Source organism: Berghia stephanieae, chromosome 12 (assembly GCF_034508935.2).
Source record: "Berghia stephanieae isolate SIO BIC M18660-M18661 chromosome 12, UCSD_Bste_1.3, whole genome shotgun sequence".
Classification (NCBI taxonomy): Eukaryota; Metazoa; Mollusca; class Gastropoda; order Nudibranchia; family Aeolidiidae; genus Berghia; species Berghia stephanieae.
The window spans coordinates 32,881,848-32,906,712 of NC_088371.1; the positions used below are offsets into that span (position 1 = coordinate 32,881,848).

Sequence of the window (24,865 nt, forward strand, 5' to 3'; positions counted from 1 at the left end):
CAGAGCAATAAGAGGGGGAAAATAAGCAAAATAATGTAGTAGTAGTGTATGGCTACATCTCCACGCTGGAAGTCTCCAGCCAGTCTTTAAATTCGTCACCGTAGTTGAGGACAGCCTCAACACCTTCTGCCAACTTCATCACAGGACAGTGTAGGATTATGTGGTAGTTGTCTCTGGCATTCCCTGATAAAGGTGGGGACAGTCGGCTGACTCCCTCAGAGCCCTCTAGCAACAAAATAACAATGTCAGAGTTTATCAAGGTCAATACTAAGCTGTTAGAAGCTGTGGACTGTCAAAAGTAATGAACGAAAAAATATATATAACAGGAAAAGAAGGAAAAACAAAAACATGTAACGTTTTGGACTCAAAACCCTTCTTCAGCCAATAACAAAAACAATAAAAACATGAATAAATTACTGCTTCAAATGCAGACAGACAGCAGAAAAGTATTTGGCCCTTTGATCACCCATCATTCTGTTTGTCATTTCCTATTCTCAAATGCAATTATATGTGTCATATATAATGTCTAAAAAAAACAATAACAACAAAAACAAAACACAACATATATTTTGCAATGGAATCCTGTTAAAGTTTGTTTTGTTTTTATGTTTTTTAAGGTTTTACAGCACTTGCAACACATTAAGGTCATATCAGTGCCAGTAAAAAAGGAAGAAAATGGGATAGTTAAAAAAAGTTCTAGAACTACTACTACTACAACTACTCTACGACCACTACTTCTACTACTATTACTACTACTAACGTTACTACTATTGCTATTACTACAACTATACAACAACCACTACGATTACTACTTATATTCCAGTATCAGTTCCACAGACCTTGTTGGAAAGGGCCCATTCCGGGTTGATAGGGAGGCCCTGGAGGACCCGCATGTCCCTGCTGCTGGTCCGCCATGGCGCCCGGTGCAACCCCTGCAGGAAACATGCCACCCCCTGCTGCTCCAGGATAAGATGGGAGACGAGGTGGTGGTGGTGGTGGAGGGGGTGGGGGTGGAGCACCTGCCTGGGTGGCTCCAGGATTGGTGGGTGCCCCTGGTCTCTCTTGCTGGAAGTGAGCTGAAAAGAGAAAGAAAACAATACAGAAATACAAACCAACTACAAATGTTTGTTTTTGTTTTTATTAAAGGGTTTTACGGCGCTTGCAACACATTAAGGTCATATCAGCGCCAGTAGTAAGGAAAAAAACTCCCAATACATTTTCAATAAATACCCCTTTTAAAAAAATAAATCTTTTTTTTAAAAGGGAAAAAAAATATTATAATAATAATAATAATAATAATAATAATAAATAATAATAATAATAATAATAATAATAATAATAATAATAATAATAATAATAATAATAATAATAATAATAATAATAATAATAATAATAATAATAATAATAATAATAATAATAATAATAATAATAATCTAATAATAATAATAATAATAATCTAATAATAATAATAATAATAATAATAATAATAATAATAATATAATAATAATAATAATAATAATAATAATAATAATAATAATAATAATATAATATAATAATAATAATAATAATATAATAATAATAATAATAATAATATAATAATAATAATAATAATAATAATAATAAAAATGCTTAAGTCCTTAAAGGGGTCCCGTTGGTAGAACACTCGCTTCACACGCAAAGGGACCTAGATCAATCCCGGGTTCAGTCGAGATTTTTTTCTGACCCCCCCCCCCCCCCCCCCCCCTGTCCATCTAGCAGTTATTGGGTAGCTCGATCTGTTAGATATGGTGGAAAGTACTTTTGTGATAGACTAGCGTCCTATCCAAAGGGTAGCAAGCAATTGCTATTGTCTGTTTCACGCTATAGAAACCGGGATAAACTCTGGCTCTATGGGCCAAATGGCTCTGAAGGTCTACCAAGTCATTTAAAAATTTGAAAAGAAAAAAACCCAAAACAATTGGCATAGTTAACATGGAATTCTCTTTTTTTCTTCTCTATCTATTTATTTGATATTATTAGTTGTGTTTAAAATTTACGATGAGGAAATCTTGGTCCTCCGCCGGCCTCAAATGGAATGTTCCGTTCTTGGAAGAATTGCATGGAATGGATTCCTTCTCGATTCTCTGGACCTAGCAAGGAATAGAATGAGAAAAGAATGGAAAGAAAGAGGAATTTTTACTATTTAACTGTTGCCATATGATGTGTATGTAATTATGTATGAACTGGAGAGAATAGGTGGTGGTGGTGGTGTGGTGGAAATGGTGATGGTAATGATGAGGAATATTCAAAATTTGAAGTAGGACGAGTTTTCTGGCCATATTTTTTTATACACGTTTATCCAAAGTGCTGCGCTAACTGGTTAAGGGTTTTATTGTGCCCACAATTATTGTAACACAACGAGCTTGCGAGTGTGTGTTATATGCACAATAAAAATATAATGGGTTTAATATATACAAAGAAATGAAAGAATACGTTTATTCCCCCCCTACAAGTAAGATTATTAGATATTTTATAACCAAATGGTATGGAATTAGTACTTCTATTCACCATAATTTGTACCTTTCTCCTTCTGCTTGAATGACAATTTGACCCAAAAACTAAAAACGTTGAATTTGTATTCATGCACACCAAAAGATGATTTATAATTACCAATCAGCTGTCTTTTACACCTAAATTCACACCAATAAAATGTGTGAAAATATTCTGCAACCGTTGAATAAAATTTTTATTCAACACATTCAAAGCATTATTCAACGATGACGTATTTACTAAGAAATGGTAAGGTTTTCCAATGAGAGAGGTGGAATAAAAACCTTTTTAGAATTTTAAAATCTTTTCTAACTACTCTCCTGGGTGGAATAGAAAAGCAGATGAAAAAACTAACGTGAGTAAAACGGTAAATGACAAAAAAATAATGATCATATGAATACAATAATGGAAATAAGATTATTTACCTCGCGGTCCCATTGGACCAAGAGTAGGGGGTGGTTGTTGGAGACCACCAGGTGGTCCACCAGGCTGTTGCTGAGGTGGTGGTGGTGGTGGAGGTGGTCCTCCTGGCCCACCAGATGGTAAATGTGGTTTTTGTTGTTGCTGCTGTTGTTGTGGTGGTGGTGGACCAGATGGTGGTCCAGATGGAAGCAACGGACCTTGAGGGCCTAAGGGTGTTCCAGCAGTATTTCTACTAGCTGAAGCAGAGGCAGTAGCAGCAGTCGAAGGTGTTGGTGGTCCATGGTGAAGCATGGGAGTGCCACCAGTGCTCATCACAGGCGAATCGGATGCCAGGGTGGTGGAAGTGACTGTTACACTACTGGTCGTTCCAGGAACCCCTGGAATTCCACCACCAACCACAGCTGTGGCAACGGAGGTTGGAGTGGTGGCTGTAGTGGTTGTCTGGGGTGATGGATTAGATGTGGCAGTTGTAGGAATGGTAGCAGACGTGGCTGTAGCTGTTGTACTTGGATCTGTAGAAACTGGTCCAGAATTGGGCATTCCACCAACACCTGGGTGGGGGAGACCAAGAGGCATTCGAATCGGGGGAGGCCCCGAGCCTGGTAGTGCGCCCTGTGGACCCCCGGGTACACTACTCGCGGCAGGTACCCCTCCTGCACCGGGGACTCCTGACTGCATGGCAGGGGGGCCAGGTTGTCCTGGGGTTGGCCCCCCTTGTCCAACTGCAGCTCCCCCTGGTGGAGGTGGGGGTGGGAGAACTCCTGGAGGTAACTGAGCCCTCTGCATATTCTCTCTTTGTTGGAAAGCCTCACTGAATGGATTGTTGTCCTGGGAGAACAAAGAGAAGAGTCATTAATCAGATGATATAAAACTAATAAGTTAGGGAGCAGGCACTGGTGTAAGATAAACATCTGAAAAATTAAGTATGAAACAATGCCAGACAAAGTAGGAAAGAAAAATACAAGAAAAAAAAAATCCCCCCCAAAAAAACCCTGCCTGCCTCGACTGCAGTTGAATCCTTGGAAAAGGCTCTTTACTCACATTCTCTCACCATACTCAGGTGTAAAATGAGTACTTGGTCTTCAACAGCATTGTCTTGGTCGGAAAAAAAAAGTAATATCATTTAAAAGGACATCCTGTATATCCTACATGTTTACTATTGCTCGTGGATAGGGACCCCTTGTAAAGCGCTTTGAGCATGTTTGGTAAATATTGCACTATAAAATTACCAAAAAAATTTTTTTTTAAATTTCCCTTTATTCATCCCATTACGGATTGGCCTTGAACCTCTGGAAAAGAGAAGAAAGATAGATAAACTTAAATTGTTCCACAAGATCTACTACAAAAATTCGTGCCTTAAACTTCCAAACGACATCAAAGATATCGGCACAAGAAATACGAGGGGACACACAGCAAGAGTAACCATCCCAACATCAAAAACAGACGCCCACATGTATTCGTTTTTCCCTTCCACTGCCCGACTATGGAATAGCCTCCCAGCTGAAGTGGCTGAAAACAGTTGCCAACATGCCTTCACGCGATTGCTAGAGTTCTCAACGTGACTTTTTAATCTATGTGGTTTTTTTTGTTATTTTTTTTTTTTTTTATTTTATTATTATTTTTTTTTTTAAATTAGTATTATGTGCAGAGTTTTAGCAAGTTTACAATGTAAAACACTACAAACTGTGGAGTGATCCTCGACAATATTGGAGGTTTCCACAAGACGAAGAAGAAGAAAAAGAAGGAAATTTGTCTTTAGGGTCTATTCCAAGACTGGAATAACCCAGGCACCAGCCACAGTGCAGCGTCGCAAACGGAGGTAGGGTGAGGTGACTGAGGTGACTTGCTCAAGGCTAAACAGCGCAGTGGATATTCGAACTCAGTACCTTTCATTTACGAAACAAAGCCTGTACTGCTGAGCCATGCGGCCCCATTAAATGCTCTAAATAAAAAATAAAAAAAACTATCCACCTACCCCAAGAATGGTGGTGGGGGGTCGCATCCTGTTCTGCTGCTGTTGCTGGTTAGCCATTCGAATCCTGTTTTGCATGTAGGCCTCATACTCTTGTCTGGCCGTGGGGCTGAGTCGAACTGAGCCCTGAATCCCTGGAGCCCGAGGCGTGGGCATCGGCATGGGTCCACACACCACAGGGACTGGCGGCTGCTGTTGTTGTTCTGCATTCCACATTCGGCCAAACTGTTCCTGCTGATTTAGACCAGAAAATAAATGTCATAGTTATAGTACTGTTCGATAAACTCTTTTTAAAAACTCCATTTGAAAAACTTCTATGTGCGGCTATGAGGTCTTGTGATTTGACATTCACCCTCGGACCAGAAGGTCCAGGGTTCCAGTCCTGCTCTGAGCAATGCATAATTGAGTCCTTTAAAAAGGCTCACATTCTCTCACCATAATCAGGTGTAAAATGAGTACCTGTCCATTAACAGCGTTGTCTTTGTCGGAAATAGGCGTATCAAGTCTCGTCCAACATTTTAAGTGTTGCTGTTGGCTTTGGACCTCGTGTAAAGTACTTTTGAGAACGTTTAGCGCCAATGAAATGCTCAAGTTTTTATTTTCTTCTATAAACCAAGGCATGAAGAAATCCTTTTGAAAAAATAAAGAAGAAAAAGAGGATGTTGGGAACAACATTCAAAATCGACTTCAGGAGTTTGGCTTCATGCAAAGTATATGGTGTATAATTTCCATAATTTTTACATACATCAAAGTATTCTAGGGAATAAGTTGTGTAATATATGTGTACATTATCATCATCATCATTATCACTTTATATTATTATTATTATCATTATTATTATGATTATTATTATGATTATTATTATGATTATGATTATTATTATTATTATTATTATTATTATTATTATTATTATTATTATCATTATTATTATCATTATTATTATTATTATTATTATCATTATTATTATTATTATTATCATTATTATTATTATTATTATTATTATTATTATTATTATTATTATTATTATTATTATTATTATTATTATTATTATTATTATTATTTTTAACTTATGTTCAAAGGTTTTGTAAATGACAACAAAGATCACAGCACCTGTTTGGATCTATAGTCTTGCATCTGATGCTGGTGTTGCCTCAGCAATTTTCTCTGGGCCTCCAACTGTTTCTGCAGACCAGACTGTTCCGTGGTGATCCTTTCCAGCTCTGCCGTGTCTACAGGATTCAGTTCCTGACCATTTTTCTTGGCCTGGTTGTGACGAGACAAACATTTTATCATAATCTGACATTTTAATTTTATCCTCTTTTTTTTATTTTTTTTTTTTTTTTTTTAAAGGTTTTTCTAAGGTCATTCATTTTGGCAACAATAACGAAATTCACGGGGAACTGCTGTTAGTTTTTAAGGGTTTTACAGCACTTGCAACACTTTTAGGTCCCATTTCAGTGCTAGTAAAAAGGAAGTTTATAGGAGAAAAGTCGTAGAACTGAAGTTGAAAGCACCAAAGAAAAGGTAAGACAAAGAGAGCTCCATAGCTTGAGATAGGTTTTTGATGAATGAGGTGTTAAAGTTTAATATTTTTAATTGCTCTGTACCACTCACTATCCATATAGTGTTATGATCATATCAGGGAATCTTGCAACAGATATCTATTTATTTTGCTTTGGTTTTTTTTTTTTCATCAAAGGTATTCGAAGGTCTTTTGACCTAAGCCACCCTGTCCATTGCTATGGTGAGACGACAATCAAAATCACACAGCACGTTTACTATGCACAATGGTGAAACTTAAAATCTCTTTCAATCCATCATTTACACATACTCAGGAAATCTTATCAAATCACAAATACAATGGGGGTGCCAATAGCTGGTTAGGGCACTCTCTTCACATGCTAAAGGACCAAGATCAATCCTGGGTGAAATCCAAGATTTTTTTCTGACCCCTCTGTCTGCTTAGCAGTGATTGGGTAGCTGGGACTGTTAGATCTGGTGGAAAGTATTTTGCGATAGATAAGCATCCAATCCAAAGGGTAGCAAAAAAATGACTATTGTATGTTTCATGCTATAGAAACAAAGATAGACTCCGGCTCCATGGGCCCAATGCAGGGTTGCCAATTCAGAAGGCAAAAATTGACTGAACTTTTACACAAACCCATTGACCGACCCCTGGCCAAGCGCTGAACTCCAGTAAAAAGACATTACGTACTTCCTTTTTATAGTTTAACAGGTGATTGGAAAATATACTGAAGGTTTATAACATATTGAATTCCATAAATATACGGAAAATTGGCAACCTTGCTTATGGCTCAGAATGACTACCTTCTTTTACTTTACACATACAATATGTGTCAGTGCATGACATAATCAGTAGAAAGGTGAAAATTTAGGATTTGCATTTTTTTTGCATTTTCTGAAAGAATATGCTCCCCAGAGCATTTTAATCTTTATTTGAAATAAATCGGGCAATTTTCATGAAGTCATTGTCAGATGTATGGGAAAAGTATCCAGCAACTTTTCTCAAATATCATACTTTTACAACTTGACCAGCTGTAAAAAATATTTGGAAGTGAAATTAAGCTTTGATATTTATGACAAGAACTCATTTTTGATAAAAATTGACCTTCTAACTAAATTTGGCAATATCTCAGTTCAAATCTTTTCTCCATCCGACTGATTATTTCATTCACTGTAACAATATTAGTCAACTTTATGTTGTAATTTTCAAAAATAGAACCAAAAGTCAAGTCAAGCAGGAAAAGGAAAAGGCCATACAAAATCTGACATGGCGTAAATGCAAAAGAAAAGTTTTGAAAAAGAATTTGTCAAACAAATATAGACTGCAAAATCAAAAATTAAGCAAATGTAGAACAATATTATTTTTTAAAACCCAAAACAAACAAACGGATCAAAAACCAGAACCAGACAATTTCAACAGGCAAACAATTGGATTTGATAGGAAGAAATGGTATTTAAAATGTGAAAGCTTCTTCTGTAATTCTGTCAAAAGTTTTAAAAGAATAAATCAGAGAAAGAGAGAGAGAGAGAGAGAGAGAGGGGGGGGGGGGGGGGTTGGAGAAGGAGAGGGAGAGGAGAGAGAGAGAGAGAGAGAGAGAGAGAGAGAGAGAGAGAGAGAGAGAGAGAGAGAGAGAGGGACAGAGACAGAGAGAGTGAGAGAGTGTGTAATGTTAAAAATAACAAAACAACAACAAAATCATAAATAAATGTAAAGAAATTAACCTGCCAATGGACCTGAGAGACAGTGAAAGAAAAAAACAAAACAAAACAAAAATTGAATGAATGAAAAACAGCTCAATCATGTCATGATAAACAAATGCAGGGCCCAAGTTAAAAAGTAAAAAGAAAAACAAAGAAAAAAGCTTAAACATGAAACAAGCAGTTGATTCCTATCCCGGCACTTCCATCACCTGAAATAACGGATAATCTAAAATCTACCTGGCAATAACAGAAATCCTGAAAGAAATAGTGTCATAAACAAACAATGAATATCACAACCCATCCCCCTCCCATTTCCTCTCCTCTCAAATACACATCTACAGTATATCAACAGCTTGGTTGAATTAACTCTTTGAACACTGAGGTTATAGTCGCATTTCTGTCACAAACAAAATGGCTGACACCTGATTGAGGCAGCATGAGAATGACAAGCTAAGAAAAAAGCGACATTCAAATTCGGCGCAAAATCTCAATTAAAATACCCCCCCCCCCTAGGGTCAATTGATTGTTCTGATGAAAGAAATGATATCATTGGTTCAATTGATAGTACTTTTGTAGAAAGTTGGATTGGATTACATTATTATTTTTGTCTTTCAAGACTGGCCGCACTGTGCGGCCATTGGCCAGTAGAACAGATTCTGCTAAAAGAGTTAATCAGCTCAAGTCAGTCGAGTCTTCTCTGTCTTGCCATTAAGTCTCAACGCTGTGCATTGAAGATAAACGCGAGTGTGGTGAGGCCAAATTAAATGGACGCCTTCGTTTTGATTTGATTGATTTTTGAGTGAGGAAAGTTAAAAAGAAAAGGCAGAAGAAAGGGCAGGGGGGGGGGGGATATCTTTTAACTAAAACAACAGATCAAAATGCATAATAATTAAATACAGACATAATATAACTAATGAAAACTGAAATCAAATATGAAGCCATGCCAAAATGTCATTGTTATTTGGAAAAACTTAAGACAAAAAAAAATTTGCTTTCATCAGGTTCAATCGGCTAAATATTGAAAAAAAAACCCAAAAAAACCCAAACAAAACTGACAATCTGGCATCAACATTATAGTATTTACAGCTTTTTAAAGTGTCGAAAAGGTGGGGACAAAGTTGATGATCTGTCCAAACTTTTTTTGACCTTCGAGAAACTATTTCTGCTATTCTGTTGGAGCTAGAATTGCCAGTTTCCGATTTATTTTTACATTATTTAAATGATAGGAACTGATGAAGACGAATCTTTTCCTTAGTTTTTTCAAAATAAATATTAAGGCAGTATGTATGATTGTGGTGAACACCACAAAAACGACTCTTTAGCAAAGCCTCATATAACACGGACAACAAGAACAACCAAAATGAATTTTGATCAACAATGACCTGTCTTTGTCTGGCTTGAATGGTCTTCTTGGCTCTCTTCAGTTTGTTGACCTGGGTCTCGAACGTCTTGACCTGGGCATCCAAGTACATGGCCTGTTTACTGAGCCACTCCTCATACATGGCCGCTTGCCGTTCAAACTCGGGGCCCATTTCACCTGTGGACATCAATAAAACATGATTAAGTAAAACAATGGAGGAGGTAGCTTGTGGTGAGGAGGAGGAGTGGGGGAGTGGGGGAGGAGGAGGAGTGGGGGAGTGGGGGAGGAGGAGGAGTGGGGGAGTGGAGGAGGAGGAGTGGGGGAGTGGAGGAGGAGGAGTGGGGGAGTGGAGGAGGAGGAGTGGGGGAGGAGGATGAGGAGGAGGAGGAGGAGGAACAATACACTAGTAAATCAAAGTCATATATTTCAGAGTTTTATTCTTTTCTGTGATCATTCTCAGGCTGAAAACTGAAAATAACAAAGACTGAATGTTTAATTAATTTTGCCTGATCATAGTTATTTTAATACAATAATTGGTGACTGTTTTTGATCATTTTTATTATTTGTTCTTATCAAAAGGTATTGAACAAATTTACTCCTCTAAGCCATATGATATGATATGATATGATATAATATTATATATGAAATATGATATGATATGATATGATATGATATGATATGACATGATATGATATGATATGAAATGATATATGATATGATTTGATACACGATATGATTAGATATATGCTACGATAGGAATATGATATGAAATGACATGAATGATGTATGATGTTACCTGAGGGGGGTTTGACAGGTGGCGGGGGTGCCAACGTCACTGGCCCACCTGGTTGCTGGGCCCCTGGTGGACCACCAGATACTTGACCAACACCTTCCGGCCCAGTTGGGCCAGGGAACTGCATTGGCGGCCTTTGGCCCATACCAGGGTGCATCATGCGATGAGGGAGACCTGCCATAAAGAAGACTGATAGTTAACCCTTGTTATTGTGCTCAAATTGCGTTTAAGGGTTTTACGGCACTTGCAACACATTAAGGTCATATCAGTGCCAGTAAAAAGGAAGAAAATGGGATAGTAAAAATTTCCAGAATTATAATTAAAGCACAGAAGAAAAGAAATGTGAAACAAAGGGGAATTGGTTCAAATAGGAAACAGATGTAACAACGTTCTCAAATTTTTTCCAGCGATTATCTGGTAAAATCTTATTTTAAAAGACATCTCTCCCCCCCCCCTTCCCCCCTCCCCCCGGCAAAAAAAAAAAAGACAAAACAAAAAAATAAATACGGAAGAAAAAAAAAGACTTAAAATTTTTTAGGGGAAGACTTAAAAAAATAAAAAGGACAACAAAAAAAACCCGGACCAAATAAAAAACACCCTTATCTCACCTTGCGGGAATTGTCCAGGGTGACCTCCATGTCCATCTCCACCCTGACTGGCCCACATGGCATGAGGGGGCATTGGACCACCGTCGGGGCCCACCATGCGCATTCCAGGGTGGTCCATGCGAGGCCCTGCAGGTCCCATCACCCCTTGAGGGTGGGGAGGGGGCCCTACTGATGGAGAAAGGGTCGGAGGTGCCCCAGCCTGCATCACTTGTTCCCCTATGCTGTCACGTCGGTGCATTATCCCTTGTTGTTCAGCTTGACGCTTCTGTTCTTCTTTTTCCTATAAAAAGCACGAAATTGACGTCACTTAGCTCTTTGTTCTTGTTTATAGCCAGCCAATTCTCACTAAATGATATCAATCAGACTATAAACCTTCAAGGTTACACATAGTTTTGTGTGTTAGTATGTTATATCCAGCTGTCAGATGTTGTGAGTAAAATACCTATAAGCACAGCATAATATTCGATAAAAGTGAAAATTAAAATAAAAACACCAAAAATGTTTCAATTCAAGATTGATTAAAGCGGATTATATTTTGTGCTTCTATGTGGTCCATGGGTATACAGTGGCCTTTGGACTGGAAGGCCTGTGGTTCGAGTCTCCTCTCTGAGTGAGGCATGGTGGAGTCCTTGGAAAAGGCTCTTTCCTCACATTCTCTTGTAATATTGCCTAACAGGCGTCATGTTTCGTCCTGCATATTAAGTGTTTGTCATTGTACAGGGGCTTTGAGTACATTTAGTTAATATTGAGCTACATACATGCTCAAGTTTGTTTGTTTTTTTTTTGTTTGTTTTTTTTTTTTTATTTTTTTTTATTTACTGAACTTGACAACAAAAGGAAACAGGAAAGTTGCAAACTGAAAAGCTTTTTTTTCAGTCACAGAAGAGTGGGAACAAACCAAAACCAAAAACATTCTTCCATGTATGAACATTTTAACTGCTTTTGTTATTGGCTGAAGAAGGGTTTTGAGCCCAAAACGTTTTTAAATTGGTTATTTCTTCTTTTTCGAAACTGTTATATATGTATTTTTCTTGAGACTACATTTTACAGTTATGACTTCTAGAAACTTAATATTCACTTCATCCATATTTTTCTGAGATGTCAGATAAGAATCAAATAATCATATATGTTCCAGTGAATGACATAATCAGTGGGATGGTGAAAAGGTTTGAACTGAGATATTGCCAAGATTAGTTAGGTCAATTTTTATCAAGAATGAGTTCTTGTCATAAATGATTAAATCAACCCTTTTTGTACATCTTCGGAAAATATCAAAGCATAATTTCACTTAATTTTTTAAAGCTAGTCAAGTTGAAAAAAGTGTGAAATTTGAGAAAAGTTGCTGGACACCTTTCCCATACATCTGACCATAACTTCATGAAAAATCACCCGATTTACTTCAAATAAAGATTAAAATGCTCAGGGGAGCATATTCTTTCAGAAATTGGAAAAAAAAGACAGAATCCAAATCCAAATTTTTCACCTTCTGACTGATTATGGCTTATCTGACCATAACTTCATAAAATCACCATACCTGCTCCAGCAGCTCATCCAAGAGAGTGTGTTGTTCCCTAGGACCTCCAACCCCCGCTGGCTGAGGACCTCCAGGGGTTGGTGGTCCTGCTGCACCAGTGAAGGAAGGTGGTCTCGGTGGGCCCACACCTCTGATGGCTCCAGGGTGACCAGGGAGTTGTTGCTGGGCCTGAAAGCCTGGTGGACGTGCCTGTGGTTGACCCATGGGATGATTACCCGGGGGAGGCACTCGCATACCTGGTGCGATGAGAGAAGAAAAAGGTTGGAAAATGGACTTACATCACGCTATCACAGTAGTACTGTCTTTCTGACTAATATTAATAATAATAATAATAATAATAATAATAATAATAATAATAATAATAATAATAATAATAATAATAATAATAATAATAATAATAATAATAATAATAATAATATGATGATGATGATGATGATGATGATGATGATGATGATGATGATGATGATGATGACAACAAAGACGGCGACTACGATGATGATGATAGACAATTATAAATCATTTATTAATTTAGAAATTAATGTGTAAACAAAACAACAAATCAATTAACCAACAGATTAATATTAAACTTTGCCAGAATTTAGACAAGAAAATAAAATAGCTCACCAAAAATAAGTCGTATAAAAATACTGTAAAAACAACATTACCTCTTGCTTGCATTTGTTGAAAGATAGGGTGTGCTCTTCCGTCAGCTCCTGTCGCCATGGGCACAGGGGCCATCTTGGGGCCTGCCATGCCCTCCATACCTTCAATGGGCCCTTCCATGGGCCGGGGAAATCGTCCACTCATTCCATCTGCAGCCCTGATGAATAAAATACAGTGTATTTTCAATCCAGATCCAAGTTTCATATCTTAGGACCTCAAGCCATACATCAAGATGATAACACCTTCCCTCTTTGTCTCTATTAAAAATACAGGTCAGATAAAAGGTGCGGCTATGTGGTCTTGTGGTATGAACCTTGCTTTCGGATCAGAAAGTCCTGGGTTCGAGCCTCGCTCAGTGCATAGTTGAGTCCTTGGATAAAGCTCTTTAATCACATTCTCTCACTGTACTTAGGTACCTGGCCATTAACAGCGTTGTCTTTGTCGGAAAAAAAATGGAACATCGCCTAACAGGCGTCATGTCTCGTTCTAAATGTTAGGTGTTGCTGTTGGTCAGGGACCCTTTGTAAAGTGCTTTGAGCATGTTTAGTGGATATTGTGCTATATAAAAAGTTTAATTAAAAACAAAAACCCAGAATCAGTAACTTATTGACCTCAAGGAGAGCACTGCAAGACGTTGTCTTTCGGCTCTCATGTCGTTATAATTCCCGATATCAATATCATTAAAAAATGTTTACTAATCATCAAAAGAGCACAAACACCTCATTCCAAAGTGCGGACGTCTCCAGCCTCCTGGGTGGCCCATAGCCTGGCTGGGTCTGTGAGGGGGGAATGGGCCCCTGTGGCTGATACTGGAGGGGGTGTAACCACCAGCTGTCATCATGTGAGGAGATGGAGGTCAGATAAAAAGTATGGCTATGTGGTCTTGTGGTATGACACTCGCTTTCAGATCGGAAGGTCCTGGGTTCGAGCCTTGCTCAGCACATAGTTGAATCCTTGGAGAAGGCTCTTTACAAAGTATGGCTATGTGGTCTTGTGGTATGACACTCGCTTTCAGATCGGAAGGTCCTGGGTTCGAGCCTTGCTCAGCACATAGTTGAATCCTTGGAGAAGGCTCTTTACCCACATTCTCTCACCTGAATCAGGTATAAAATGAGTACCTGGCCTTTAACAGCGCTGTCTCTGTCTGAAAAAATTGTAATATCTTCTAACAGGCGCCATGTTTTGTTCTTTATAATATGTGTTGCTGTTTGTCAGGGACCCTTTGAGCACGTTTAGTGAACATTGGGCTATATAAAAGCTCAATTTTTATTTCTTTAAAGCTCACTTTTTAAAAAATTGTATATAATCATCAAAAGAGCACAAACAGCTCAGCAGCTTTAACTCTTACCTCATTCCAAAGTGCGGAGGTCTCGGGCCTCCTGGGTGGCCCATAGCCTGGAGATATTGGGGTTGGGGGCTGTGAGGGGGGAATGGGCCCCTGGGGCTGATACTGGATGGGGTGTATACACCTGCTGTCATCATGTGAGGAGATGGAAGGCTGGACAGGGGAGAGAATTAGGGCATGACATTAAACACATAATTGACTCCCTTATTATTGATGGTATGTGTTAAGGCAGACCTGCCAAGTTGAAAATAAAAAAATTTGCAAATTTTAGGAGATAAATATTGCAGTCGCTATAGATTGTAAGCGCTTGGCTAGGAAGCTCATAACATTGCCATTCGGAAGTACAACGGACCAACACACAAAAATATCAATATTTTAAAATCTTAAAAAATGGATTTTGTCTGTAAATTTTATTTTTACTTTAAAAAATTACAGCCTCAAAAAAAAACCCTTGAGCTTTTGCATAGCGTGATTTTCCCTTGACAGTTGGCCATTAAATTAAGCACAATTCATTTAACTCTCTCGAGTTCACCCTCATGGAAAATCAATCAAATTTGTTTGATTTTCCATGTATATAGAGAGTTAAAATATATCGCATTATCTATAGAACAATATAAATCTACACAGACCTGACAAATTGAAAACTTCAAATTTAGTCATTTTTATGTCAATTATTAGTAATTTGACAAGGAAATGAGTCAAATCTGAACTCTTATACGAACAACCACAATTTGACATTGATGATCACTTCAAACATTACATCGTCATGTTTATGCACTGTAGAAATGCTTTATTATTGTTATTATTATCATCATCATCATTATAATTTTATAATTATTATTATTATTATTATTATTATTATTATTATTATGATAGTAGTAGTAGTAGTGGTGGTAGTGGAAGTAGTAGTGGTAGTAGTAGTAGTAGTAGTTGTTCTTTTTATCATTATGACTTTTATTACTGTTATCATTATCATTACTATTATCATTATTATTATTATTATTATTATTATTATTATTATTATTATTATTATTATTATTATTATTATTATTATTATTATTATTATTATAATTATTTAAGTATTACTGAAAATTCGTAAGTTTCCATAAAATTTTGTATTTTCGTAATTGGCCATGAAATGTGTCGAAAATTAGTAAAATTAGGGAAAATGTGTAAGTTTCGGCAAGTATGTATACTAAGTGCCACGCTAACATTTCATTCATACTGCAACCACCATTGAGTACAGACGATACAAGTTATTTTTCATTATACTTTATTTGTTTTCCACGTTTATTTGTGTATTGTTGTGCTGACGAAGGGTTTGTACCCGAAACGTCCATTGTCTGTTTTGTTCCCATACGAAGCCTTTCCATTTTCACTCTTTCGTTAGTATTTTACGATCACCGGCTTCAGGCAGCCCTTACCGTTTTCTACATTTGGCAAGTATGTATACGCTATGTCTTACTTTGAGAAGGGTGGTTGCTGTGATGAGGTAGGGAACGGAGAATGAGGGGCTGATCCTGTACCAGGAGGGCCAGGTGGCCCGCCGTAGGGAGACGGTTGTTGCTGCTGGCCTGGTGGCCCCACCATTCCAGCAGAAGTGGTGGCGGGTGGGCTGAAAGGGACCGACACCGAAGAGGACCCTGAAAATGGAGACATCTGTGGCCCACCGCCTGGTGTGACCGGCTGACTGTGGGGGGAAGCGGAGTGACGTCCGGCCAGGAGGGCGTTGAAAGGAGAATGCATGCCAGGCGTGCGAGGCGATGCTATACCACTGCATGGTGACTGGGATATCTGTTTGGACAGAGAAAGAAAGATTCAAACACTTGAGACAAAAACCCAAAGGATGGCTGCTAAGTTTTCAAAGAGCTAAAACCTAACGTACTCTACCTACCATGATGACCCAAAATAGCAGTATTTTTTTTGGATTACAATATCAAAGCTTAATTTCGCTGTAATATTTTTTCACAGCTAGTCAAGTTGAAAAAGTATGAAATTTGAGAAAAGTTGCTGGATACCTTTCCCATTAGGATAACTTCATGAAAAATCACCCGATTTACTTTAAATAAAGATTAAAATGCTCTTATGAGCATATTCTTTCCGAAAATGAAAAAAAATAAAAATAAAATCCAAATCCAAAATTTTCACCTTCCGACTGATTCTGTCATGCACTGACACTATATTCCATTATTGAATTACCTTAAATAAATAATAACGTGAAGTTGAATGTAAGCTTCAATTTAATTACAAAAACCGATCAAATGAACGTTTCGGGTTTCCCACCACAGATGTGGTGTTTCAATCATCCCGTTTCGTTGATAAAGGGGAAACCCGAAACGTTCATTTGATCTATTTTTGTAATTAAATTGAAGCTTACATTCAACTTCACGTTATTATTTATTTCTTTGAGCCTCGAGCAGCAACATTTACACTTGAATTACCTTAGGAGATCCAATCCCGGAGGAGCCTCCAGGTTGAGAGGAGGGTCCCTGAGAGGGGGACATCTGCATGGACGATGGGAAAGGAGTCCTGGGAGTCATGCCTGGGCCCATGCCTGGCATTGCCTCCCCTGGGGGTTTGTTGTCCTCTGTACCAGGCAATCTGGGAAGGCAAACAAAAAAGGGAAACCTCTTTACTTTCATTCCTTCTTCTGTTTTCTTATTTAAATAATAATAATAATAATAATAATAATAATAATAATAATAATAATAATAATAATAATAATAATAATAATAATAATAATAATAATAATAATATATTATTATTATATTATTAATTAATAATAATAATAATAATAATAATAATAATAATAATAATAATAATAATAATAATAATAATAATAATAATAATAATATAATATAATAATAATAATAATAATAATAATAATAATAATAATAATAATAATAATAATAATAATAATATAATAATAATAATAATAATAATAATAATAATAATATAAATCTACAAATTATAATTTAAATAAAAATCCCTTTATTCATCCCATAGGGGAAATTGTCTCAAGGGTCTATTTCAAGGGAAAACTGCAATAACCCAGGCGTCAGCCGCAGTGCAGCGCCGCAGTGGGTGATCGAACTCAGTACCTTTCAGGTACAAAGTAAAGGCTATATCATTGAGCCATGCTGCACCCTTATAACCAACTACACTGCTATAATCTGATTTTTAAAAAACGCATTTCAAATTTTGGTCATAAATCCTGCCCTTCAAATATCGAGAGATTAAAACGACCCTCATTGTTGCAAAAACTCTCAAACTTGGGACTTCACAGACGTCATCAAGAAAGAAGGTTTAAGAGTATTTGACGAGATATTTGTAGGACGAGTTTTCTGGCCAAAATTTTAAATTTGTGTTGTTTTTTTATTCAATGGGCAGTAGTACAGCTAGATAAGAATTGTCAAGGATCCACGTACTAAAAGCTTTAGATCTCTTACCAGTCACATTCATCATTTTTTTAGGGACAAAATATAGATAGTTCGAAGTTGACATCACTCAGGTCTTTGTTATTTTTTTTTGCCATCCGCGTTTATGAGTAATTATCACTAAACTGTATTAACCTGACAATAAACGATCATGATTACACAGATTTTTGTGTGTTGGTTCGTTATACTTCCGGATGGCAATGTTGTGAGCTCCTTAGCCAAGCGCATACTATCTATATATATAAATTTTTAAATGAATATTTAAAAAATCTTATGAGTGAGCTTTTAAGATTTTTATATAGCGCAAAATCCACTGAATGTGCTCAAAGTGCTTTACAAAGGGTCCCTGACCAACAGCAACACGTAACATATGACGCCTGTTAGGCGATATAATTTTTTTTCGACAGAGACAATGCTGTTAATGGCCAGGTATTCATTTTACACCTGAGTACGGTGAGAGAATGCTCAAACCCAGGACCTTCCAATCCGAAAGCGAGTGTCATACCACAAGACAGCAGCAGGTTTCAATCTGATTTGATTCGTGTAGAGGAAAGTTTTGACAAGTCTTTCTTTTCTTTTTCAATGTGGTCTTCTTGTACGACACTCGCCTTCAAATGAAGAAGGTCCTATGTTTGAGTTCGCTCAGAGCGGCGCATAGTTGAATCCTTGGAAAAGACTCTTTACTCGCATTCTCGCACCATACTCAAGTGTAAAATGAGTACCTGGCCGTTAACAGTGTTGTCTCTGTCTGAAAATTTTTTTGTAATATTGCCTAACAGTCATGTCTCGTCCTATACGTTTACTGTTGGTCAGGGACCCCCTTGTAAAACACTTTGAGCATGTTTAGAGAATATTGAGCTATATGTTTAAAAAGCGTTGAGCATTTTTAGTGGATATTGCTCACATTTTCAAGTTTTTAACCATTAAAGTTATCAACTCAAAATTATTTCCTACCTGCCAGGAACCATGTCAGAGTTCTGTAAAAGATTCTTAATATGTCCCAAGTCGGATTTCTCCTTCTTCTCCTCCACTGTCTTTCCATCTTCCGTCACTCCGTCTCTTGCATTTTCTTTCTTTGCCTCCAGCTGTTGCTGCTGTCTTTGTTGGAATTCCAAAAACTGAGCTTGGAAATCGGATGAAGTTTTGCTGATGCCTCCCGTCTCTTCTTTCATCTCTTGCTTGATTTCTTCCTCTTTCCTAAATGAAAAAAAAAATACAAACAAAACAAAAAACAGTAAGAAAAATGAAAGTAGTTCCCCACTCAACAGGACAACATCAAAGAGTGGACAGGTCTAGACCTTAATAAGCCTTCTAGAAAAGGCCAGAGACTCCTAACAATAAACTGGTCATGGGACTAAGCGAGAGTGAGTGACTCCAACAGTGGACGCGCACTTGTACTCATTCATACCATCAACAATGAGACAGTGGAATCTCCAATGAAAGAAAAATACTGTGGTCTGTGGAATCTTCAAAACTGAAGTTACGGACCAAAAAGGAAAATGTCAAGACATTAGAGAATAAAAACTTTCACTGGCAGTCAAGGTAGGTTAATTTTTTGTTTGTTTTTTTTTTTTTCTTGTATTTTCTTTGTTTTGTCTGGCACTGTTTCATACACACTTTATCAAATCTTTATCTCACACCAGTGCCTGCTCCCTAATTCGTCACGTTGGAAAGCTTGAAATGAACTCACCCTTCTTGTATTTTTCCCTTTTCTTCCTTCTTGCTTCCACCACCAGCTGCTGCTGCAGTATCACCGGCCTGCCCCGCCCCCTTCTCGTCCTCCATCAGGTCAAGGTTTTCAAACATCTTGTCATCAAGGTCAAGGTCAAGATCTGGGTCAGCATACTTGAGTATGTCAAATGTACCATCTGCACCTGCCGAGAATGGAGTAATTGAATCTGTCAATTTGAAAAGCATGCAAGCGCTTGTTCTTAATGGAACTACGACTGAAATATGAAAGCTGATCTAGTGATCAGGAGGGCATTGACAAATGATCAACTTTAACTGTTAGACAGACCAAAAAAAATACAGTTTTGCCCTTGCCTTTCACCATAGGATCAACTTTCAAATTGACCAATTCAGTGTTTTATTACTTTTTTTTAAAGCGATTATTTCTACTTTACAAATTTGAACACTTAAAAAATTAAAAGAAAAGAAAAACAAACACCAAAAAAACCCCAAAAAACAATGACATGAAATGAAGTGAATAGGAAAGTGCCAGAAGACAACAGAGAATAAAAACTTTGTGGCGGCAATAGGAACTAGAAGCCGCGATCTTACTGGTATGACAACTCTGCCTGGCCGGGGAGAGCATGGCTCTACTGTCTGAGCTATCCGCTCAGTTGGTAAAGCACTCGCTTCACACTCAGAGTAACTGAGGTGAGTGATGAGATTTTTTCTTGACCCCTCTGTTCACCCAGCATGATTGGGTAGCTGGGTCTGTTAGCTCTGGCAAAAAAAAAATACTTTGCTTAGACTAGCATCCTATCCAAAGGGTAGCAAGCATTTGCTATTGTCTGTTTCATGCCATTTCACGCATTAGAAACTGGGATAAATTCCAGCTCCATGGACCTCCATGGCTCTGAAGAACTACTTTTTCTCCAATCTGAAAGGTAGATAGAGGGACGACAGGCTTACCCAAGAAAGTACTCAACAGGTCCTCGTCTTCATTTTTATCATCTTCTGAAGACACAGACGGTTTTGGTTTCTCTTCCATTCCTGGCAGAATTCCCTCCGTTCCGGCAGTGGCCTGGCCTTCTTTACCGGCCTCTCCGTCTGTTTCTTTTGAACCTGTAAACGATTTTCAAAAATCAACAAAAAATATTATGGTGTTCACAGCTAAAAGAATAGTTGTGGAAATGATTAAATAATAAAATAAAAATAGATCTGATCAATTTTGGTTTAGTATCTGTAGTGTGGTTCAAGTTGGTCTTGTGCAGCTATATAGTCTTGTGGTATGATACTTGCTTTCGGATCGGAAGGTTCTGGGTTCGAGCTTCGATCGGCACTTAGTTGAGTCCTTGGAAAATGCTCTTTATTCACATTCTCTCACCATACTCAGGTGTAAAATGAGTACCTGGCCGTTAATAGCATTGTCTCTTTCAAAAAAAAAAAATTGTAATATTGCCTAATAGGCGTCATGTCCCGTTCTAAATGTTAAATGTTGCTGTTGGCCAGGGACCCTTGTAAAGCGCTTTGAGCACATTTAGTGGATACCACGCTATATAAAAGCTCAATTTATCTTTTTTTAATTTCCAAGAAAATTTAATCTCTGTATAAAGGCAAGTCTCTACACTTGGCATTTTCCAATATTGTGTTATCTATCCAAATCTTAGGGAGGTCCCAATAGCCCAGTTGGTAAGTACTCACTTCACAAGGATCTCAAGTGAAGTCAGCATTTATTTTCCTGACCCTTTTACTGTCCATCGAGCAATGAATGTGTAGCTGGGTCTGTTAGATCTGGTGGAAAGTACTTTGCCATAGACTAGTGTCCTATCCAAAGGGTATCAAGAAATTGCCATAGAAACTGGGATTAAACTCCCGACTCCACGAGCCTCATGACTCTAAAGCACTACTTTTATTTAATCGAACTCACCTTCCTCTGTGCCAGGTTTCCCACCATCTTCCACCTTCTGCCCTTCGGACATTTGTTGCGGATGCTGATTCGGATGTGGAGGAAGCTGAGGTGGTTGACTCTGTTGTGGATGTGGCTGAGGTTGGGTTCCTGCAGCCACTGCTGCTGCTGTAACAGACATGGGATCATTTCCACCTTCCACAGCCTGTTGGGGAACGAACGGTGGCATTGCTGGGGGCATAGCACCACCGCTGTGTGACGTAGGGGTTGTGGGGTGGGATCCACTCATTGGACCAACAACACCACCAGCTGGCCCACCCCCTCCTAGTCTTTCTCCTCCCATCATGGGAGGCATAAACTGGCCTCTCTGGTCTGAACCCATCATTCCTTCCTGTAAAAGAGTGTAATAAATAAATGGTAGTAGTTATGTATGGAGCCAGCATCCCTGAAAATGTCAGAGTAACAAATAGCCTGACAATATTCTATAGTTATCTCGACCAGTTTGTTTGTTTTTTGTTTTTAAGGGTTTTACGGCGCATGCAACACATTAAGGTAATATAAGCGCCAGTAAAAAGGAAGAAAATGGGAAAGTAAAAAGTTCTAGAATTACAATTAAAGCACCCAAGAACAGGTAATACAAAGGGGAACTGGTTCAAATAGGAAACAGATGTAGATTCCAAGAGCACACTATCAGTGTACTTAGTTTGAGATCACCTAAAAGTCTCATCCAGACACAAGTACAGGTCCCAACTAAGAGGAACACACTCAAATATTTACAAATCATATATAGTAAGTAAACAAAACATAATACAATGCACAACAGAGAGATGATTTACAAGACAAAAAAATATCATCTCCCAAAACTCTCACAATACATTTAAATGTTTCCCTCCCAGTCAGTGTATCCGGCCACGACCAGGACAAAACCAAGTAATCTCATCCCAAAACAAAGACAGAAAGCATGTTGGAAAACAGATAGAGAGGGATCGAAGACACAGTAAGAATCTCCCTACCCACTATGGGAGGTCAGGAACTCAAAATCCTTCATCAGTCAATAACAAAAACCATAAAATCATGAATACATCACTTATTTATCAAAAACCATAAAATCATTAATACATCACTTATTTATCAACAACCATAAAATCATTAATACATCACTTATTTATCAAAAACCATAAAATCATTAATACATCACTTATTTATCAACAACCATAAAATCATTAATACATCACTTATTTATCAACAACCATAAAATCATTAATGCATCACTTATTTATCAACAACCATAAAATCATTAATGCATCATTTCACTTTTTACTGATCTCAGGTAGTTTCAGAAAGAAAAGAAGAATAAAAACGTTTTAAAAAAATTAAAAAATAAAAAAACCCACAGCACTCACCTGAGACATAGGACTGAAGGGTTCCCCATGTGGGGGTCGTTGCATGGGACCGCCGGGGAAAAACTGAGCACGAGCCCCTGGGGGCATCATGCCTGGGTGTGGCTGCCTCATGTAACTTCCAGGCGGTGCGGGCCCTCGGAAAGGTGGTCTTGGTGGGAAGCCTTCCATACCTGTTGTTTTTGTTTTTTTTAAGCAAATAAAAATGACTTTTTGATTTTTGTAGAGTGAGTAGGAATAGAAATGTAGCAATGACTCTCCCGCACAAATCTTTGGGCCTCTTTTTCGCTCACGAAGTGCCCAAATTCGCGACAAAATATGGGACGAAGCCGTTTGGTATATGCTATTTTAAAAAATTAATTACGACGCTGTTTATCGATGAATATGACTGAAAGTTGGCACACAGTTAGAAAATAGGTCATTTTAGATTATGTCAAGCGACAAAACTCGTACGATTACCAGAAGACCGTTAAAAATAGATTTTTACTCTTTGGAGTAAAATATTTCTAAAACTAACGGGCGTGTAGGTTTTGTCGCTGACAAGGTAATACATGAACATTTCTTCTTTTAGGTTGTAAAATTTCATATGAATATGACGAGTACTTTTCCCGTATTTTTCAAAACACTATCCTAATTTGTTCTTCATTTGTAAAAGACAAAGCCATTTTGCCCCCCCTACAGCCCGAATCACAAGTTCAAAACGATTTGGCACCAAACAGTGGCTGAGCGAGTCGTGGCAAAGCGCTTTCTGATTGGTTGACCTCGTTTTAAAATTCATTACTAGTCAAAATGTCTGCGCTGTCTCACTGGCAGAGGGGTGTTTATCGTCTGCCATTGCGTTTGGGTTCAATAAACAGCTGATAATTTGACTGTTTAATTTACAAGAATTTAAGAAATTATAATGTTAAAAGTTTTCGATTGCAATATGATCTACAATCTCAGCATGGGTTTAATTACTGTGTTCCAAGTCACGTTCTATCAGTAACCTTTGTCCCTTTGTCCAATTTCTCTTTTCCTTCTATATTTCTTTTGTTTACGTACGCAATCTCTCTCTCTCTCTCTCTGTGTGTGTGTGTGTGTGTGTGTGTGTGTGTTTATATATAAGTTAGAACTCTTCTAATGTTTTCATCATATTCTCTATCAAATTTGTCATAAAATTGCCAAATTTCAATCTTTTAATCCACTTATTACGCAAGATACAACCAAAGGTCGAAAAAAATGCCGAAAAAGCGTCCCATATTTTCGCGTTTTTTTCCTCTTTGCGGATCATCCAAATAAATGACACCTTTGAAACTGCATAACTTGTTTATTTATGAATGGATTTTCAAAATTCAAAAACATTTTTACTCAGTGGAGATAGGGCTTTGATTTCAGACAAAAGAGAAAAAAACATTTTTCATAGTCATTGCTAAGAAATGTGACCATTTTACTCTCCTGTTAACTCACTCAATCCTAGAGATTTTTGCTACTTTTCAAAATTGGAAAAAATGTATTAAAAATGAGCATGTAGGATAGTTTTATTCAACTACCACTAACATGCAAAAACTAAAAACATTAGCTTTGATACTACTACTACTACGCCTATAATTTGTCTCATAAAAATGTAATAAATAGGCATGGGGTAAAAGTAACCCTGGGTATACTACGGATATAGTCGGTGACAGGGTTGAGTGAGTTAAGAAAATAAAAATATGATATCTTTTCTATTTTTAAAATATTTATCTAAAGCAAATCAACAGTAAGGAAAACCCATGATAGAAATTCTTTCCAAAAAAAAAAGAAAAAGAAAAAAAAAAAAAAAAAGAAAAAGAAGGAGAGAAAAGTATCAACAAGGAAAGAGAGATAACATTCAGAAAAAAAAAAGAAAGAAAGAATAAAGACAGATGACATGATAGAAAGAAAACATGCTGGGAAAAAAGGGAAAGGAAAAAAAATTAGAAATAGAAGAGTAAACTGAAGTTTAAAAGAAAGAAAGAGAGAGAGAGAGAAAAAGATAGAGAGA

General features: G+C 37.5%; 1 protein-coding gene across 15 annotated transcripts in view; it reads right to left on the bottom strand.

Moving 5' to 3' along the window:
* LOC144957857 (uncharacterized) overlaps positions 1-24,865 on the bottom strand; it is a 159,495-nt gene that overhangs the window by 54,602 nt on the left and 80,028 nt on the right. For 5 of the 15 annotated variants that reach the window (XM_078889338.1, XM_078889331.1, XM_078889335.1 and 2 more), the window contains 18 exons: positions 22,867-23,036; positions 21,485-21,854; positions 20,527-20,679; positions 19,580-19,763; positions 18,844-19,086; positions 16,894-17,053; positions 15,918-16,246; positions 14,456-14,605; positions 13,110-13,264; positions 12,445-12,680; positions 10,911-11,190; positions 10,306-10,476; positions 9,532-9,686; positions 6,035-6,187; positions 4,928-5,158; positions 2,955-3,780; positions 2,037-2,129; positions 840-1,076 (listed from right to left, as the gene is read on the bottom strand). In XM_078889338.1, coding sequence (XP_078745464.1) covers positions 840-1,076; positions 2,037-2,129; positions 2,955-3,780; positions 4,928-5,158; positions 6,035-6,187; positions 9,532-9,686; positions 10,306-10,476; positions 10,911-11,190; positions 12,445-12,680; positions 13,110-13,264; positions 14,456-14,605; positions 15,918-16,246; positions 16,894-17,053; positions 18,844-19,086; positions 19,580-19,763; positions 20,527-20,679; positions 21,485-21,854; positions 22,867-23,036 — 4,296 coding nt within the window. The remainder of the gene's footprint in view (positions 1-839; positions 1,077-2,036; positions 2,130-2,954; positions 3,781-4,927; positions 5,159-6,034; positions 6,188-9,531; positions 9,687-10,305; positions 10,477-10,910; positions 11,191-12,444; positions 12,681-13,109; positions 13,265-14,455; positions 14,606-15,917; positions 16,247-16,893; positions 17,054-18,843; positions 19,087-19,579; positions 19,764-20,526; positions 20,680-21,484; positions 21,855-22,866; positions 23,037-24,865) is intronic. The other 10 variants (XM_078889340.1, XM_078889333.1, XM_078889337.1 and 7 more) reach the window with 3 other exon arrangements.